The sequence below is a fragment of the Vanacampus margaritifer genome, chromosome 8 (assembly GCF_051991255.1).
Source record: "Vanacampus margaritifer isolate UIUO_Vmar chromosome 8, RoL_Vmar_1.0, whole genome shotgun sequence".
Classification (NCBI taxonomy): domain Eukaryota; kingdom Metazoa; phylum Chordata; class Actinopteri; order Syngnathiformes; family Syngnathidae; genus Vanacampus; species Vanacampus margaritifer.
Genome location: NC_135439.1, coordinates 10,577,102 through 10,597,344, shown reverse-complemented (window position 1 = coordinate 10,597,344; position 20,243 = coordinate 10,577,102). Strand labels below are relative to the sequence as shown.

At 38.4% G+C, this 20,243-nt stretch overlaps 1 protein-coding gene across 1 annotated transcript; it reads right to left on the bottom strand.

Moving 5' to 3' along the window:
* Positions 1–4,797: 4,797 nt before the first annotated feature.
* Positions 4,798–20,164, bottom strand: LOC144056390 (myosin heavy chain, fast skeletal muscle-like). The gene is made up of 41 exons (XM_077573172.1): positions 20,070–20,164; positions 19,925–19,972; positions 19,624–19,834; positions 19,394–19,537; positions 19,164–19,320; positions 18,549–18,576; positions 17,722–17,833; positions 17,517–17,609; positions 17,357–17,420; positions 17,170–17,268; positions 16,988–17,091; positions 16,692–16,830; positions 16,336–16,454; positions 16,108–16,257; positions 15,859–16,029; positions 15,478–15,784; positions 15,157–15,227; positions 14,987–15,074; positions 14,772–14,889; positions 14,435–14,558; positions 14,205–14,341; positions 13,857–14,112; positions 13,536–13,778; positions 13,283–13,459; positions 13,050–13,195; positions 12,880–12,970; positions 12,398–12,787; positions 12,198–12,324; positions 12,004–12,122; positions 11,742–11,938; positions 10,893–11,076; positions 10,637–10,802; positions 10,406–10,530; positions 10,021–10,329; positions 8,727–8,930; positions 8,521–8,646; positions 7,873–8,043; positions 6,503–6,607; positions 6,186–6,281; positions 5,385–5,516; positions 4,798–4,915 (listed from the first exon to the last, which is right to left on the bottom strand). Exons 3-41 carry the CDS (start codon positions 19,825–19,827, stop codon positions 4,895–4,897), a joined length of 5,814 nt encoding a protein of 1,937 aa, XP_077429298.1. The 5' UTR covers positions 19,828–19,834; positions 19,925–19,972; positions 20,070–20,164; the 3' UTR covers positions 4,798–4,894.
* Between the last annotated feature and the right edge of the window lie 79 nt (positions 20,165–20,243).

Genomic DNA, 20,243 nt, shown 5'->3' with positions numbered 1-20,243 from the left:
ATTTAACATGTCATCATCATTGCTCTCTTTTTATTTTTTATGATTTTTTTTTATTTTTATTAATTTTTATTTTGTATGCGGGTGAGTATGTGCGTGTGTGTGTGAGCGTGCGAAGGAATCACATCTTATTGATCTCTAATTTTTTTAAAGCATCTTTTATTCCAACATTGCTTTGAGCACGTTTCCTTTTTCTGTCGTTTTATGTCATTGTTTCTTTCTTGACAGTAAAATGCCATGTTTATGTTGTTTGACCTCTTATAGCATGTTCAGGAGATCTTGGGGCTTCATATTTAGGCCGCTTTTCTATTTTCAAGGTACTCCAAGAGCCACTTAATAATTAACGAAATGTGCTACTGTGATAGGAAAGGAAGAGCTCATTCATACACTGATGATGAAAAAGTCTAAAAACAAAAACACACACATTTATTACAGAATTCAACAAGTTTTGATGGCTGTTGATTGAATAGTAAGAAATAAGAGAGCAAAATGAAAATAAATAATAATTTGTGAGTACTGCAAAGACACACCTATAATGTCTTTTAACATTTTGGTACTTCTGCATATTATAGGCGTTAGTCAACCTAAAAAATGTACAATAATATGTATGTAGTCTAAACACGGCATTCTGATTAATGTTAAGTTTGTGGAATATGAGTTAAGCGGCAAAATCCACCTGTTTTTATCCATCTCAGGGGCGGCCATTTTGCCACTTGCTGTCAACTGAAAATGACATCACAGTTGCTCAGGGCTCAGGTAATGGCCAATCACGGCTCAGCTTCAGAGAAGAGGTGAGCTGTGATTGGTTGTCACGTCAGCCCTGACCAACTGTGATGTCATTTTAAGTCGACAGCAAGTGGCAAAACGGTCGCCCTCTAAGATGGCTAAACATTTGTATATTTTGCTGCCTAATTAAAAATAATGCTATTATTAAACAAACAACAAAACCTTTTTTTGGGGGAATTATTTATTTATTTTTTGTTTGGTTCCAGGCTAAAGCTGATTTTTGTTTTGTTTATATGAATACAGCAATGAAAATTCAAATTTGGAAAAAAATATATACTATTATTGAAAAGACATTTCAAATAATCAAAAAAAAAAATTCAAAAAGTTTTACATTGTAATTGTTTGGATTTGTATGGAATGCACCATCGAACGATGCCACGGTGGACAGTCTGCAAGTGGGCGTGGCTCTATTTTTGTCTTTACATGAAATCCAAATACAAAATGTCGTCATATTTACACTACTTCATAAAAAAAAAAACATTTAAAGCAAGCAGATATTGGTCATGATCATCATCATCAAGATCATATAATCCTATAAGCCAGTTTCACAATCAATAAAATAGACAACTGCTCACCTGATAAAAATGGAACCATTTTTAGTCACACCAAAAATGTAGGTAAGTCAAGCATATTCTGCAGCTTTAATAGCATTTATGTTTAAAAGTTGTACGATAACTGTAATGATGTGAATTATTGTACTTGTTAACTAAGAAAGTTCATTATACTTTGCAACTTTTGGCCCTGACATATTGTCACATTTTACTCTTTTTTTTCCTTGCCAGCGACAAACACTGAAAGTCAAAGACAAATTGCGACAGCCGAGCTCTTAACTGAAGTCATAATAGTTGACTTTACATGCTTATAGGATTTTTTGGGGGTCATTTTTAAAAGCTACAGAATTTTAAATACATTTAATTCATGTTTTTTTTTTCCGTCTATAAAGTCTTGTGTGAGCCATACAAAATAATAAAAAAATTCAACTAAACTTTTTGAGTAAACTACAGTAATAGTAACACTTTCTACAGAGGATAAAGAAGATACCCCTTTCCTTATTCGTTAGCACATCTGTAGCATTTCTCATTATGCATAATTTACGACAACATGTAGTTTAGTTTGGCAGTAAATTTCACCCGTGCGTGGCATCCATTAGCTTGAAGCTTCTTTTTGAAGAATTCTTCACTCTTTGTCAAAGTGCTACTTGCTTTGAAGTGAGGTGATTTGTTCACTGTCACCATACAGCGCTTGTGTCTTAACCCTGGAGAACCCACGGGGTCAAATTTGGCCCCTATAAATTCTGCTACTCAAATAACAGTTTTTTTTTTACAACTTTAACTTCAAAACTCCAGAGTGCCACTTCTGACCCCTGCATGGGGCCATCTAGTGGATGAATATTGCACTTACATGAGCCAGTGTGGTGGTGACAAGATGGCTAAAATGCAACAAATAAAACCAAAAAATTATATTGTTCAATGTAGCTGTGTATTTGATTGATTATTTTCTTAAATTCTAAATAGTTTACTGACAGTTTTTGTTATTCTGATTTTTCGAAATGATACCCCTAAATCCCAAAGGGTCAAATTTCGCCCTAATCCTAAATTAGGGAATAAATTGAAAAAAACATTGAGAAAACATATATTTTGGTGTTCGGTGCACTTATAGCAGTCATTTAATGTATAATTCATAATTTTCCAAAGAAGAAAAGGGTTCTTGGGTTCTCCAGGGTTAAATATATAAGGTGGTCTGTAAGGGTGGCTCATATCTCATGGCCTTTATACGGCCCCCAGGTCACAGGTCCGCCACCCGGTTCAAAGGCCCTGAATATATCGTACTTTGTCCCAATGATTTTTAGAAACGATACTGCCAGAACGTTGTCCATCCCAAGTCCGATGTGGAACAGGTGACTAGTTTCACATCTGCTTGATTTTCAAGAAAGGCACTTGGGTCGTCTCGAGGGCGCGCGTTTATTTTTAAACCCTCCCTCTAAATGGTCTTGTTGCACCGTGAACGCTGACAGATGAAGTGAAGACAAGGCCACACTGGCGGTTGACCTTCTCCCTTAAGTCCAACGTTTGTTTCCCATACGCGGCAAGGAGGGGATCATGTTATACGACGCATTCTTTCCTTGTTGAAAGATGACACTGAAGTGACAAAGATGGGCTGAAGGGGGGCTTTGGAGCTGAAGGCTGCGGGGCTTCACACCCGACAAAATAGGCCAATATATTAAATAAAAATGTGACACTCGATCTGTTTCGCTGGCCGGCGCTGCTTATATGGAGGAAATACAAATATAGATGTCTCCTCAGCAATGCTCGCCAGACCTTGAGCTCTCATCTGCGAGCTCAGACATTTGTTCCCGTCTCGGCTCTTTTTGTGGGAAGGGCCTTCGTTGTGGGACGGGCATCAAGATCTTGTTTCATAAAAGGGCTTAAGCTAAGACGGGAGTCCAGCTTCAGAAGTTATATATGTATTATTAAACATCTCAACTCTTAATGACCCACATGCCCAAACTTTGATGAGGCGATATCAGTTTATAGTTGGGTGTGTGAGACCATGGGGTGATCCGCGGAATGCACTAAAGAGAATAAAGTAAAAGAGAATACAGTATATATACTGTACTGTATATACTGCACATATATATATATATATATATATAGAATTATTATCAAAATCGCATGACACCCCTAATATATATATATATATATATATGGTGTCATGCGATTTTGATAATATTTAATAATAATTTAATAATATTTTTGATCGCATGACACCCCTAATATATATATATATATATATATATATATATATATATATATATATATACAGTGTATATATATATATATATATATATATTAGGGGTGTCATGTATATATATATATACGTATGTGTATATATATATATATATATATATATTTACATTAGGGGTGTCATGCGATTTTGATAATAATTTTTAATCTTAGTTAATCGCATGACTTCAATAGTTAATTTACAATTGATCTCAAATTTTATATCTGTTTTAAATGTACAATAAAATGTACAATATTCCCCCCCGAAGTTTTCATACTCTTGTTAACATAAAAGTGGATTTTTTTTTTAACTAATAGAAATGTGGCTGCATCTTTAAGTTATTGATACAGAAATGTCATAATAATGAAGAAAATTTTGTTAAAATGAAAAAAAAAAAAAAAAGTAGTGTACTGTAAAAAATCAAGTGTGATATTGATTTGTGTTAAGGTCATTTTTCATTTGCATTTTCATCAGTGCACGCAATGTTACCATCTATTCAAGTCAAATTGGGAAGCTTAAATAACCCATGCTATTTTAAAAAAAATTATATTTTCCTTATAAAAAGTCTGCCTTCTCCTTTGAATGAAACAATATTATCAATTGAACACGTACATTGCAGTTGATGGGCTAATGGGTCTATTTTCATCACAGGACCTTGATATGGTACACGTATGCACGAAGACTAACTGTCAGGTCACTTGACTGACACTAACATTAACACCACACGCGCAAGATTTGCAGTTGCCTTAACCTGGACGTCTTTCACAGGCAGGTGATAACAGGCGACGCTTGAGGGCCGGGTTCTTTTGGAGGCTGACACGTTCACACAGTATAAGTCACCTTATAACTCTGGTGCTCGCCTTACCAATTAGATGTAAATAGTTAAATGGACAGAGCGCTCTATCTGTTGCGAGACTTACAAATATTGTACATTTTGATTTGGTGACGTTACTTAGTCTCACCCATGTTTTCCAAACACTTTGTCGTTCTAGAGGTTTACCAGTAAATTGCTACTTCATATAATATATTAGCTAGGAATTTGAATTGATTGCCTTATATTATATGACGATTAATTAAAATACGATTAAAATAAAATAAATAAATATATAATAAATAAATAAATAAAAATAATCATGTAAATACATATAACTATAAAAAAAAAAAAATGAAATAAGATTAATTAATATTAATAGTTTTGCCCCATCAAACACAACAAGCAAAACAAGGTCATCCAATTGCTGGCAAATTTATTTAGTTACACACTTGATACATCTGACAAAAAGATCATATTGTATGATTTCTTGCAGTGTCTTATTGTGACTGATGTTCATTCTTCAGCGTCCTTTCCCTTTGAAGCAACACAGAAGAGATGATGAGACACGGCCATTTAAGGTATTATATGGTGGTGATGATGATAATTAGGGATGGGCGACTACCGATACCAGGACCGTATTTCAAAGTATCAAGGTACTCGCGATGGTGGCCCTCTTGTGGCCGTTTTATGATCAGGAACTAGAAATTGAAAATTGATTGTCATGCATTTCATGCAATTTTAAGGAAAATGCTATATTGGGATTTATAGGTCTTTCTAATTGTAATTCTGTCATTGTTTTTTCAGGCGAAAATTTTACTATCAAAGTACTAGTGGTATTGGTACTTGATATCGTCATCGGTAACTACTCAAGAGTTGAGTACTTGTACTAATATTGGACAGAAAAATTGTGATATCTGACATCCCAAATGATGATGATGATGATGATGATGATGTAGCATCAATTTACTGTAAGCTTCAGCTCTATGAAATGAAAGAAACATACCCTGGCAAAGTCGCGGCTCTTGGCCCTCAGCTTGTTGACCTGCGACTCGGCAATGTCAGCTCGTTCCTGAGCCTCCTCCATCTCATGTTGAACCTTCCTGTACCTGGTCAGGTGGGAGTTGGCCTGCTCCTCCTACGAAGCACACGGTTCACAAGTACAATGGGGTCAAAAAGGATATGAGACTCACACACAAACGCTGTCCGCTGCATTTGAAATACCAAAAGAAAGGATATAGATTTTTTTTATATTAATTTAAACTTTCACTTTTTCTTACTCCTTTTTAAGAACGAGATTTAATTTTTATTTTATTTACTGTATTTTGTTAGTTTTATTTCTGTGTCACTGTTCACGTTTGAAATAAAAAATATCAATTTGTCTCAGGAAATAATCGGTTGGTTTATTATAAATGTACAAAATAAAGGATTTCACATTTATATATTTAAAAATAAATTGTAGTAAATAATTGTTTAATTATTTTGGAGTAAATACAATAAAATAAAAACATTAAATATACAACTTGTATTTGGTTAATTCATTATAATTTGATTGATTATAAATAATACAATAAAAAATTTTTGAATAAAGATCCATCCATCTTCTACACCACTTGGGGCGCTGTTTTCTCAGCTGACTCCATTTGAGAGGCGGGTCCACCGTGATGTGAACTGGTTGCCAGCCAATCAAAGGTCACATACAGACAAACCACCAATCACACTCACATCCACACCTACTATAAGGACAATTTGGACTCCCAACTTTTGTAAAAAATAAAAAAAATAATAATCAAAGGTGTGCACTTACAGAGTCCTCGCATTGCCTCTTGTAGGCCTTGACTTTCAGTTGCAGCTTGTCCACCAGATCCTGAAGTCTTGCAATGTTCTTCTTGTCCTCTTCAGTCTGAAGGTGGTAAACAAAGTGGTATATTTAAGAACAATTAAAGCAAGCTTGCAAGAGAGGTTTTGTGGATGAAATAATCAACATCCATGTGGTTATTTATAGTGATTTTATTTTTAGATGTGGTTTACAAGGACTTTGTGACTTGGAGGTGTTTTATGCCCTCTAGAGGTGTAAAACGTGTACAACATGCAGCCTGTTGTACAGTCCTGAAATATCCTTACCTGATAAGTCAGCTCTTTCACTCGCCGTTCGTACTTGCGGACGCCCTTTATAGCTTCGGCGCCTCTTTTCTGCTCAGCGTCCACCTCGGATTCCAGCTCCCTCACCTTCAGCGCAAAAAGAACAGAATTTGGCAAGACTATATCATATTTTATTTGATATAATTAGCACTCCCACATGCTTAACTCATTCACTGCCATTGACGGCAATAGCCCTCAAAAATTTATTTTAACATTTTTTCCGCACTTTTTTTAACAGGAATATGAAAACCTAGATCTGTTTTATTGTATTAGAACAGATATAAAATGTGTGATGAATCGTGAATTAACGAGTGAAGTCATGCGATTAATTTCGATTAAAAATTGTAATCGTCTGATGCCACTAATTTTTAATAATCTTTTCACACAAAAAAAAAGATTATTAAAAATTAAAACAATAAATATATATATATTTTTTTAAAGAAAATATTATTAAAAATTAGGGACATTGGGCGATTAAAATTTGTAATTGTAATTAATCGCATGACTTCACTAGTTAACTCACAATTTAGCACAAATTTTATATCTGTTCTAAATGTACAAAAAAATTCTAGGTTTTCATACTCTTAACTAAAATTAAAAAAACAATAATTAACTAACAGAAATAGTTCAAATGAATTTTTGACGTCTATAGCTGTCAATGGCAGTGAATGAGTTAAACAAAACTCATTCAAACACACTTTTAAAACATTAAAATAATTGAATGCCAACAAAAAAATACAAGCATGAAAACATTAAATACTGTACAATTGTAGTATCTGTGTTTTACTGTAGACATGTGCTTTTAAGAGGCGGGGCCTGACATGTGACGCAGGTCAGCTGGCGGGAGATTGGCCAGTTGGCTCAAGCTATAGCGAGTCTGCATACGAGTGTCTGGGCATGATCTGCGGCTGACAGTGTCTAAAAGACTGCGTGGGTGTGCTTATTTTGCTCTTAGGCCCGATTTACTAAATGGGAGGAGTACATGTAATGTGATTTATCAAACCTGGGATTGCACTGGCTGATTTTGGTTTCTTTAAATAGCGTGTCTGAAAGTGCAAAGCAGCATGCATGGCGGTACCAGAAGGCGAGTGAGAGTCGGCAGGGAGAATTATTTTTGAAATACCAACAAAAAAATATTGCGACGTATTAATAATTCAGGAAAGCAATTTTGGACTTTGAATGATTCTAAGCACTGATTTGGAGCCAGTCACAAGAAGGAGTCATGCTAATTTGCCTATGACCAAAAAAAAACATGATCTTGCAGATCGTTGTAGTTGAACTATATCCTCACAGGCATGTTATGATGTTAGTCATTTCAAATTGAAAACCAACATCAACACTGCGGAACCTACCCGAGCCTCGAGTTTTTGGAGCTGCTTCTTGCCCCCCTTGAGAGCCAGAGTCTCAGCCTCGTCCAGACGGTGCTGCAGGTCTTTGACGGTCACCTCAAGGTTCTTCTTCATCCTCTCCAAATGAGAGCTGGTGTCCTGCTCCTTCTTCAGCTCCTCTGCCATCATGGCGGCCTACAACATGGAGAAGTCGTAATATGCAAATGAGCACCAACATTTGAAATGGGGATATTTACAGAATTTAAAGACAATTTAAAGACATTTTAGCATGATTTTTTTTTTCAGATTAGTTTGAGCACTGTATCTGATGACAATTATTTTTTTTAATTGTTATATTTTGGATGCTAAAAGTGCCAAATGAGATATTAATTTAAACAACAAAAAAAATTGCTTCATCCTTTTTTTTATTTTTTTTTAACTTGGACAATTATTTATATTGATGGCCTTATTGGACAATTTTGAGAAAAAATAGTCTTTCGCACCATTTTAAAAGAAACACTTCATATGCCTGTATTGAAAAGGAGTATGGACATTATTTGAACTATTGTCAAACAACAATAAAAAAAAAATAATTTAAACTGACGACTACTGTATTTTTTTTTTTTAGCCTTTTGTCACTTTCTTGTCAGTCCACACAAAACAGATTCTTACATCAGTGATGGCCTTCTTGGCCTTTTCTTCAGCATTCCTTGCTTCCTGGACACAATCCTCCACTTCACCCTGAACTTGAACAAGGTCCCCTTCCAACTTCCTCTTTGTGTTGATAAGATTTGTATTCTGGACGGATGGAAGCAAAATTGGTGAGACATGTAAAAATGTATCTATTTGAACAACAAACACGATTGTGCACTTGGTACCTGAGAGTGCAGCAGCGTCACGCGCTCACTGGCATCAGCCAGTTCTTGCTCAGCCACTTTGCGGCTCCGGTCCGTCTGCTCCAAAGCAGCTCGCAGCTCCTCGATCTCGGCCAGCATCAGGTTGTTCCTGCGCTCCACCATGGCGACCTGCTCCTTCATGTCTGCGTGAGCCCTCAGAGCCTCATCCAGGTGCAGCTGAGCATCCTGGATTCAAGATGGGAAAAATTGGGCTCAAGAAACTGAGATTTTTTTAGATGCAGTATTTTTACTTCGATGTGAATTTTGTACAGTAAATGTAACTCTGCAGTAATTGGGAAAAAAAACAGGTGTCCTAACATATTGTACCACTGCCTCTATTACTGATAATGGGCCTTATTTCTTGGTATTCGCGATGCCCTCTTGTGACCGTTTTATGATCAGGAACTAGAAATTAGAAAACTAGAAAATTGCCATTAATTTCATGCAATTTTAAGGAAAAAATCATATTGGGATATATAGGTACCGGATTTATTTAAAATGATCTGCCTCTTTTTGTGTGGTAATTTTATGTATAAAAATTACCAGTAGTATCATACTTGATATCAGTGACTAGACAAGAGTTTTCATACTGCTATTAAGTCATTCACTGCCATTGACGGCTATAGACGTCAAAAATTCATTTGAACTATTTCTATTTTTTTTCCACTTTTGTTAACAAGTGTATGAAAACCTAGAATTTTTTGGGTGATATTTAGAACAGATATAAAAATGTTGGGTTAACTAGTGAAGTCATACGATTAATTACGATGACATTTAAATCGCCTGACACCCCTCATTTTTAATAATCTTTTCTTTTTAAAATATAATTTTTTAGAAGAAAAGATTATTAAAAATGAGGGGCGTCAGGTGGTTATTTTTTTAAATTGTAATTATTTGCATGAATTTATTAGTTAACTCACAATTGAAAAAAATTTTTATTAAAAATTAGGGCCATCAGGTGATTACATTTTTTTATTGTAATTAATTGCATGACTTTAAGTGTTAACTCACGATTATTAACAAATTTTATATCTGTTCTGAATGTGCAATAAAAAAAATCTAGGTTTTCATACATTAACCATTAACAAAAGTGGGAAAAAATGTTAAATTAATTAGTCAAAATTAATTTTTGACGTATATAGGCGTCAATGGCAGTGAATGAGTTAATCTGAAAAAAAAAAGTGGTATCGATCCCTAGTTTTTATAATAGTGGTGGTATGAAGAGGTGGGTCAAGCAAATCCCCACTCAAGTTTTACTGTATATTTTCTCTTGTACCTTGAGTTGTCCCTGGACATTCCTCAGTTGCTTCTGGGCCTCGGATGCCTGTCGGTTGGCATGGCTGAGCTGAATCTCCATCTCGTTCAGGTCTCCCTCCATCTTCTTCTTGATCCTCAGGGCATCGTTCCTGCTCCTGATCTCAGCATCCAAAGTGGTCTGCATGGCCTCGATCACGCGCTGGCTGTTCCTCTTGATCTGCTCCATCTCCTCGTCCTTCTCTGCAAGCTTTCTGTCGATCTCGCCCTTGACTTGGGTGAGCTCCAGCTGAATACGAATGATCTTAGATTCTTCGTGCTCCAGTGTGGCCTGTGGTGGTTGAAGAAATTGTTCAGCGCAGTCGAGAGTGATGGTTATGCTCAAGCTTGAGTGTCATTTTGAGTACCTCCGCTTCCTCGAGAGCTGTTTGGACTTCGGCTCTTTCGCTCTCCGCGAGCTTTTTGCCTTTTTCCAGCTCGTGAATTGTCTTTGATGACTCTCCAATCTGCTCAGTTAAATCAGTAATTTCCTCTGTTGGGAAAAGAAGGAGCAGTCGTGTTATACATGATAATAAATAAAACAACTTCATATTCATCATTTAGGTAACGAACACAAAATGACAAAAAATTCATCTTACGTTGCAGGTTCTTGTTCTCCCTCTTCAGGGTCTCCAGGTGGTCCAGAGATTCTTCATAGGAGTTCTTCAGTTTGAACATCTCAGTACTGAGCGAGCGGGCCTCCTTCAGCGCTCCCTCCAGTTCGGCCTGGCTCTCCTCGAATTTCTGCTTCCACTCAGCAAGAATCTAAATGCACCAAAAACCAAAGGAGTGCCATCAGTCACCTCATGTTTAACATAAAAACTGCCGTATGTTCGACATGAAATAAAAGCCGACCTTATCGAAGTTCCTCTGCTTCTTGTCAAGGGTTGCGGCAACAGCGTTCGCTCTCTCCACATCAATCATCAGATCTTCCACTTCACCCAGCAGCCTCTGTTTGGTCTTTTCCAGAGAGGCGCACTTTGAGTTCACTGCCTCGATCGACTCCTCAGCATCCTGCAGACGTTGGGCGAGCTTCTTCCTGCAAAGACACATCTGCCATGAACCTATGCATACTTTTGGGAACTGTGAGGATGATTTGCCAACCGACGCTCTTTTACCAATCAATCAAAATACTTTTAAGTTGTATTATTAACTCATTCACTGCCATTGACGGTTATAGACGTCAAAAATTCATTTGAACTATTTCAAGTTTACATTTTTTTTCCCAGTTTTGTTAACAAAAGTATAAAAACCTAGATTTATTTTTTTTGTATTAGAACAAATATAAAATTTGTGATAAATCGTGAGTTAACTAGTGAAGTCATGCGATTAATTACGTTTAAAAATTGTAATCGCCCCTAATTTTTAATATTTTTTTCTTAAAAAAAAAACATTATTAAAAATTTTAAATATTCATGTATTTTTTTTAAAATAAATTTTAATATATATATTTTTTTAAAGAAAAGGTTATTAAAAATTAGGGGCATCACATGATTAAAATTTGTAATCGTAATTAATCGCATGACTTCACTAGTTAACTCACGATTAATCGCAAATTTTACATCTGTTCTAAATTGGTTTTCATACTCATGTTAACAAAAATGGAAAAAAAATGTTAAACTAATAAAAATAGTTCAAATGATTTTTTGACGTCTATAGCCGTCAATGGCAGTGAATGAGTTAAATGAAGTTGTCATGACTTACTTGGCCTCCTCGAGCTCCTCAGTGCGCTGAATAGCATCCGTCTCATATTTGGTTCTCCACTGGGCCACCTCGCTGTTGGCCTTGGACATGGCTCGCTGCAGTTCAGCTTTGGCCTCCAGTTCCTCCTCATACTGCTCTCGGAGCAGGTCACAGTCGTGACGGGAGGACTGGACAGCGTGGGCCAGGGCGTTCTTGGACTTTCAACGATATGAACAGGATTGTCATGAGCAAGAAATACGGAGACAACAGCACAACAATGTACCTTTGTTTCTTCCTCAAGGGCCCTTTTAAGCTCTTCTATCTGATGAATGAAGGCCTGCTTGCCCCTCGTAAGCTGGGAAACGAGAGATTCCTTTTCCTCCAACTGACGACCAATTTCCCCTGAAAGGAAAAAAATGGACCGCATCATTCATAAATGGGTCCAAATGTATTCGATTCTACTCTCCTTTGACTCACCGTTTTCCGTCGTCAGTCTTGCTCTTTGAACATTGATGTCATTAAATTGACGCACATGCTCTTCATGCTTGCACTTGAATTCACTTAATTGGTCTTCCAGTGAACGGCACATTTTCTCCAGGTTTCCCTACAAAAACAAACAATGCAATAGGATATTAATTAACTGTGAACATGGTTTAGCCTAATGCCAAGCTATTTACTTTGGATTTGGCAATGGCCTCCATGTTGCTGCTGAGGTCATCAATCTCCATCTTGTATTCGCTCTTCTCCTTCTCCAGCTTCTGCTTGACCCGCTGCAGGTTGTCGATCTGCTCGCCGAGCTCGGCCACGCTGTCGGCCTGCTTCTTGCGGAGGGCGGCGGCGGTGGCCTCGTGCTGCAGGGTGGACTCTTCCAGGTCACGACGCAGCTTCTGGAACTCGGCCTCGCGCTTTTTGTTCATCTCGATCTGGACCGAGGTGGCCCCGCCGGCTTCTTCAAGTCGCTCGCTGATCTCCTCAAGTTCCCTGGCGAGATCGGATCTCTGCTTCTCCACCTTGGCGCGAGCAGCCCGCTCGGCTTCAATCTCTTCCTCGAGCTCCTCGATACGGGCCTGTAATCAAATTCAATTCATGGTTATGTATGACAACATCACTAATTAGGCACCAAATCCTTTTCCAATGTCGTTGTTACGTTTCACTTTACCTGCAGTTCTTTTATTTTCTTATGAAGCTGAATCCCGACTGATTGCTCATCCTCGATCTTGCCAAGAAGCTGGCTCATCTCAAAGTCCCTCCTGAGTATGACATTTTTTTCATGAGACCAAACCTGGTATGAAACATGAAGAAGTCAGTTCAGTAGTGATTCTCACATACTTCTTGATTTTCTCATCAGACTGCTGCTTGTCATTTTCCAGATCCATGATGGTCTCATGGGCCAGCTTCAGATCTCCTTCCAGCTTCCTCTTGGATCGCTCCAGATCCATACGGAGCTTCTTTTCTTGCTCCAGGGATCCTTCAAGCTAGTGAAGTTCACAAAAAAACCTTTGAAACATACACTCTATGTATGTCAAATGCACATTTCACATGGAAACATTTTCAAGTCTCACATCATCCACTTGCTGCTCCAGCTTGGATTTGGCCTTTGTCAGAGTGTTGACTTTGTCTTCCTCAGCCTGAAGGTCATCAAGTGTCTGCTGATGGGCCTCTTGGAGGGCTTTCTTCTCTTTGGACAACTTGGCAATAGTCTCGTCTTGAGAAGTCATCTCCTCAACTAGGTTTTTAACCTGTATCATCATGTTTGTTGGGTTTTAGGTATTTGCAAAGAGCGGAGACTCCGTTTACGCTGAATTACACACCAACCTTGTTCTCGGTGGCGTGCTTCTCCTTCTCAACTTTCGCCAGGGTGAGCTCCAAGTCGTCGATGTCTTTCTTCAACTCGGAGCACTCGTCCTCCAGCTTCCTCTTCTTGGCGGTGAGCTCAGCGTTGACCTCTTCCTCATCTTCCAGTCTCTCAGAGGACTCTTTGACTTTGGCCTCAAGCTGGATTTTGGCTTTGATGAGCCCCTCGCACCTTTCCTCCGCATCAGCAAGGGTTTCGCCCTCCTGCAGTCGCAATGGAATAAAATGTAAACAATCTTCATCGTAATACTCTATAAACACATCTCGACCTGTTTCACATACAGACTGAATCTGCAGCTGCAGGTCATTCTTCTCTTGCAGGAGAGAAACCATCTTCTCCTCCAGATCCTTCTTCTTGGCCAAGGCCTTTGCAAGATCCTCCTTGGTCTTTTCAAAGTCCTCTTTCATTTGTGCCATCTCTTTTTCTGTCTCTGCACTCTTGAGCAGAGGCTTAATCTTGAAGTAAAGCTTCATCCATGGCCAGTGCTTGACATTCATGAATGAGCGGATGTTGTACTGGATGGAGTAAATAGATTCCCTGCCATTGAAAAAAAATGAAAGTTTAACTTTAAAACCCATTAACCTCTAAAGCCATCCATACTGCAAAAATATTAATTTTGCATCACATACCTTCTCTCCATCATCTTCATAAATTCACGTCTCATGACGTAGCCTCTGCACAGAGCCTGAGTCATGGTCACCAGTTCAACCAGTTTCTCATCTCTCATCTCCTCCAGTGTACCCAACAGTCCAGCCTTGAAGAACACCTGTTGAGGGGTGTATAAATTCAGATCGAAACCGTCTCAAGCTACAAGGGCTTCATTAAACCAAAAAGGTTCAACAAAGCAATGATGGCTTACCTTGGTATGGCCAAATTTGTACTGTGAGTGATCAACATTGATGGAGCCCAGAAGTTTCTCTGAGGCCTTCTTGTTGTCGATGAAGTGTCCTTCTGGGATAACACTAGCGTTCAATACTTTGTATCTGCAAGAACACAGTTTACAGGATTTTCAAATCATAGCCATTCATCCATCCATTTTCTTAACCAACATGGACAAAATGTCCAAAAATAAAATAAAGTACAATTTAAATAAATAAATAAATTAATTAATAATAAATAAATCCAATTAAAGTCAACAATTGTTTAAATCACGTCTCATAATGATCAAATTACAAAAAGTGAAGTATTTTTGCTACCTCTGCTTGAAGTCACCATAGAGGATTCTGCTCGGGAAACCTTTCCTGCAGATCCTGATGCCCTCCAGCACGCCGTTGCAGCGCAGCTGGTGGATGACCAGGTGGTTCTCCATCAGACCTTAAAACAGTAAACGTGATGTCGATGAAGGACACGTCAGTGCTAAATTGCTAATGCAAATGTGTTTGGTTGAGCGATGTCAGAAGTTTCAACCTACCTGGTGTTTTTGTCTCATTTGGAATCAAGCAGCGCACAAAATGAGGGTGAGTGCTCCTCAAGTTGGTCATCAATTTTCCTAAGTTTTCCTGAAATTGGGAAAAGGATTCATTTTGTCATACATTATTAAAAAAAAAACAGCCTGATGTTTTTTTTATAAATTGAGTTTACCCTAAAGAGAGCTGACACGGTCTGGAATGAACCTCCCTTCTTTTTGCCAGCTTTCTTTGCACCTTTTGCATCTGTAAAGGATTTTAACATTGATATCAATCTGATCACCAATTATTATTTTTTTGTTTCATTGCACTTAACTCACTATACCATCGTCACATTCCAATACAAGTATGCAATTTTTGTATTAAAGTATTGCCCTTTTTGCCACCAGACTCAGCTGTGATGTGAACATTAACTGTATGTTTGTATTTTAGCCTTTTTCAAAATCCACAAGTCTACCGAAGACGCAACATGTACAGTTTGATGACAATGATTTACCGTCAGCTCCGGCATGTGCTGCATAGAGGTTAGCCAAAAGCTTCATTGAGGACTTCTGGTAGAGCTGAACAACGGAGTCGTTCAGGGGGTCCTTGTTCTTGTCCAGCCAGCCGGTGACATTGTAGTCAACAGTGCCAGCGTAGTGAATAAGAGCAAAGTGGGCCTCGGCTTTGCCTTTGGTTGGCTTTGGCTTCTGGAAGGGGGCGCTTTTGCCAAGATGCTGGTCGTACAGTTTGTTCTTGAAGGTTGTGTCTGAGGCCTTGGGGAACATGCACTCCTCTTCAAGGATGGAGAAGATGCCCATTGGCTGTAATGACATTCCATCTTTTACTATAGTACCAACACAATGATTTCGGAATAGAGCGCTTTTTCCTTCGATACCTTCTCGATGAGCTCAATGCAGGCAGCCAAGTCCATGCCGAAGTCAATGAACTCCCATTCGATTCCTTCTTTCTTGTACTCCTCTTGCTCCAGGACGAACATGTGGTGGTTGAAAAACTGTTGCAGTTTCTCATTGGTGAAGTTGATGCAGAGCTGCTCCAAGCTGTTGAACTTTAAAGGACATGCAAGACAATGTTTTTGTTTTTTTTTCTGCCTGTTTAGTTTTGTGCTTATGTGGTGCTCACTTACATCAAAAATTTCAAATCCAGCAATATCCAGCACACCAATGAAAAAGTTTCGGGGTTGTCTAGTATCGAGCATCTCATTGATTCTGACCACCATCCACAGGAACATTTTCTCATAGACTGATTTGCTGAGAGCCATAATAGCATTGTGAACCTAGAAGTAAAAAAAAAAAAAGTTACAAAAGCCGTTTCTGAATTGTTTTTAAATGCGTAGTACACATCTCAAAATTACCTGAGGCACAGTTTGACCTTTAACCACCATTTCATTGCCGACCTTGACTCTTGGGTAGCACAAAGCCTTGAGCATATCAGCCGAGTTGAGGCCCATGAGATAGGCGATTTTATCGGCCACTGGCGAAAACAGAGAGCACAAAAGATGATCATATCGTGGGCCAAGGATCTGCTGGTAATATTTGGGGGCATGCCACGGGGCATCCCATCTACTGAGAAACATATCCCTTCGTACACAATGTAACTGGAGAACATCAGCGAAATGGATAAAAGGCCTTAACGTACAGTCGCAGCTAAATGTTTGGACACGCCCTTAACGCAGACGAGAAAAAGAGTCGAAATGTGTCTAAGCGTTACCCTCAGTGCCGTCAGGCTCAGCTTGCTCTTCTCGCTGCTTCTGCTTGACCTTCATGTTCCCATGATGCATCACAGCTCCAGTTAGCTTGTAAATGCCAACTTTCTCTTCTGCAGTAAAGCCCAAGATATCAATGGCAGTCTGCGGCACAAAGAACAAAGCACTTGTCATTTTGTACTGTTATGATGGTCCTTTCCAAGTGGAGTTTGCGCTCTGATTGTGAACAACCTTTAAAAATGATCTTTAAAATGACACATCATCATCCATGTCAAGATCGTCTGATATTTATAGTACTCACATCAGTGGCAATGAACTCATCGACATCATTGATGCTCTTGACAGTAATTTCACCCTGACTGATCATGGGATAGTCGAAAGGGTTGGTGGTGATGAGCAGAGCCTCTGAAAAAATATTTACAATTTAGATTCAGCATGTTTGGATGGCGAAGTTCAAAGAGCTACGGTCTAAGTGGCACAAACCTAACAACTCGGGTTTATGGCCTGTTGCGAGTTGGTAGAAGATGTGGTAACTCCTCTCAGCAGACAGCTGGAAGGTCACGCGAGATTTCTCCAGCAGGTCTGCGAGAACAAGGCAAGAGAAAAGTCAGGTCAAAAATAGTTGCGTCCAGTAATCAATCAATTTGGATGGTGGATGAAAGAACCTTACATGTTTCAATATCGGCAGACGCCAACTTTCCAGTTGTCCCAAAATGGATTCTGATAAATTTACCCTACATAAGAATATCAATAGAATTTAGGAAGATGGCCATTAAATGTTTCCAATGTCTATTCTAAAGAGGAATTGCTTTGACGAGGAAAAAACTTACAAAGCGGGATGAGTTGTCATTCCTCACAGTTTTGGCATTACCATAAGCCTCCAGCAGGGGATTTGCTGCAATGATTTGATCCTCCAGCGAGCCCTTAAAATAACCAGACATGAATCGGACTTTTACTATATTGCATATATTTTACATGCCAGGCATGTTTTCTTCTGATACATTTTGTATATGTACATACAGTACTCTGTATTACCTGCATTTTACTAGCAGATTGTTCTTGCTTCTTTCCTCCAGCCACTGCGATTGTCGCAAAATACTGGATGACGCGTTTGGTGTTCACAGTCTTTCCTGCACCGGATTCTCCGCTGTAATAAAAATGATGTTAAGATATATGAATAGATGCACGTCAAATATAGACATGATGGACAAAAGTATCAATGTGCAATAGATTCATGAATTAGGGCAGGTGTGGCCAATTTCGGTCCTCGAGTGCCACTATCCAGCCTGTTTTCTGTCTCCCTCCTTCAGCGCAGCTTAATCTAATGGTTAGATTTATCAGTAAGGTTTGCAGAAGCCTGATAACGATCCTGATCATGAATCAGGTGTGTTAGTGGAGAGAAACATGGAATAGTGACTTATAATACCCTCCCCCCCATGACTATCGATGCTAACACTAGCATATCAATGGTATTTTCCATTCCTAAAGCATTAAGCTAGCAGGCCACTTTGAGTCTCAACGCAATGTGGATGGCTTGTTTTAAATACACAACATATAATTTTAGGTTTAGTTTGACACTAAATTCAACTATGAATGAGACTTAACATCTTGAAACCTCTTTTTTGATGTCATGTTCACTTTTTGTCAAACTGCTTTTTAATGTGTAGTGAATTGAAATTAGTTTACTGCCACCAAAAGCGCTTATTACTCAAGTTTAGGCTGGTAACACCGAGCCCCCCCCCCCCCCCCCCCAAAAAAAAAAAATTGGCCAAATGAAGGCACGTATCTCAATAAATTTGTAAATCGGGTCACTCGTATCTCAAGGCCCCATTAAAGATCAAAATAACTTAAAAGCCACTTACGTAATCAGAATTGACTGGTTCTCCCGATCTGTCGAGACAATGAAGTTACACAGATTAATTAATTTTTTAATATCAGTAATGTTGCATTTTGAGTTGTACAATAGTCAGGTCCTTGTGAGAAAATGTTTCTGTTACATTTCGTTGTTGCTGTGGGCCGAAACCTCATATGTCCATCATTTGTCAATTTCATGTTTCCCCACCCCCCATAATTTGGGTATTTTATTTCTACAAATTATTAACCAAAATAAAGTGTTGAAAACACCTGAAGAACTTCAAAGATATAATGTTTAAAAGTTAAAGAATTTGCCTTTAAAATTTAAAAAAAAATCTAAAATCTAAAATTTAAAATCTAAAATCTAAAATTGAAAATTGAAAATTGAAAATTTAAAATTTAAAATTTAAAATTTAAAATTTAAAATTTAAAATTTAAAATTTAAAATTTAAAAATTAAAAGTTCAAAATTAAAAATTAAAAATTAAAAATTAAAAATTAAAATTCAGGATATATATCCAGAAAAATATTTTGGGGGCATATGCGAGGACTCTGCCTAACAGAGACGAAAGAAGGAGGCACATTATAGATACCAAAGTGATCCTAAATGATGCTCAATGATACCTTGGAGCATGAACTGATAGGCGTTGTCAGAGATGGAGAAGATGTGGGGTGGGGCCTCAATTCTCTTTTTGCCTCTGTATCCTGTTACGACAACTGTGTCGTACACTGGGAGCCACTTGTAGGGGTTGACAGTGACGCAGAACAGCCCGGAGTATGTCTGTTGAAAGACAAGGGATTATTACCAGAACGCATCCTTCAGCAACTGGGGGTGTCAAATAGTCGCCACTCACGTAGATCATCCATGCTGCATAGCGCTCTTTGAGGTTATACAGCACAGCGGGCTCGCTGAGGTGGGTCATCATGGCCATGTCCTCAATTTTGTCAAACTTGGGTGGATTCATGGGGAAGATGTCGTCATCTTTGACAGTGACACTCTGTCACAAGGCAAGAAAAGAAAAAACGTGAATGAAATCAATATAAGAAAAATATACAATTTGATGTGAGTCAGTGATCTGTTTACCTTCCCGCCCTTGATTTCAACCGTGGCTTTGCCCGCCTCCTTTTTCACCAGTTTGCCCTTCACATACATCTCAGTTGGTTCAGTTACAAAGAAAGCTGTTTTGGCGTCAAAGGGAGTGTTTTGAGCCTCAATTCTCTCTCGTTCTGGCTTGCGGAGGTAAATGGCCGCCGGGCCAAAACACTCCATTTCTGGTTCCCTACTCATGGTGCCTCTGAGAAGAAGAAGAAAAAAAGTATAAATCGATGAACGGCTCGGATACTTACTGATTGGTTACATAAATAATCCATCATCACTAACGCACCTTTATTCTGCAGTGATGCAGCTGCAATGTACTATGGATAGTAAAGTACTGTAAAAGAATAAAGTTTCAAAAGAGTTTTTGGTTGTAGATATCCATGCAAATCTTTACAGCATCAGTGAAAATTGACTGGAAATAGAACACTCACCTTGGTTGGCAGCCTATCAGTTCAAACCTTTGGACGAGGCTGAGCGTTGGACTTTTATACTGTTATCTGTGGCCACCAAGGAGGAGCAGCTCTCCTGTTTAGGTCAATGAGCTTGTCTTGGAAGAATGGTATCAGATGGCTTCCCCGCCTCATCATCGCACCAGTTGTGATGAT

Bases quoted from the DNA above. Each gene is read 5' to 3' on its own strand.
- LOC144056390 (XM_077573172.1), bottom strand. From the start codon at position 19,827: ATGAGTAGGGAACCAGAAATGGAGTGTTTTGGCCCGGCGGCCATTTAC. The intron at 16,455-16,691 runs GTAACGCTTAGA...TGTTTTCGCCAG, and splicing joins TGAGCCTGACGGCACTGAGG to TGGCCGATAAAATCGCCTAT. The intron at 13,196-13,282 runs GTGAGACTTGAA...GAACTTCACTAG, and splicing joins TGGAGCAGCAAGTGGATGAT to CTTGAAGGATCCCTGGAGCA.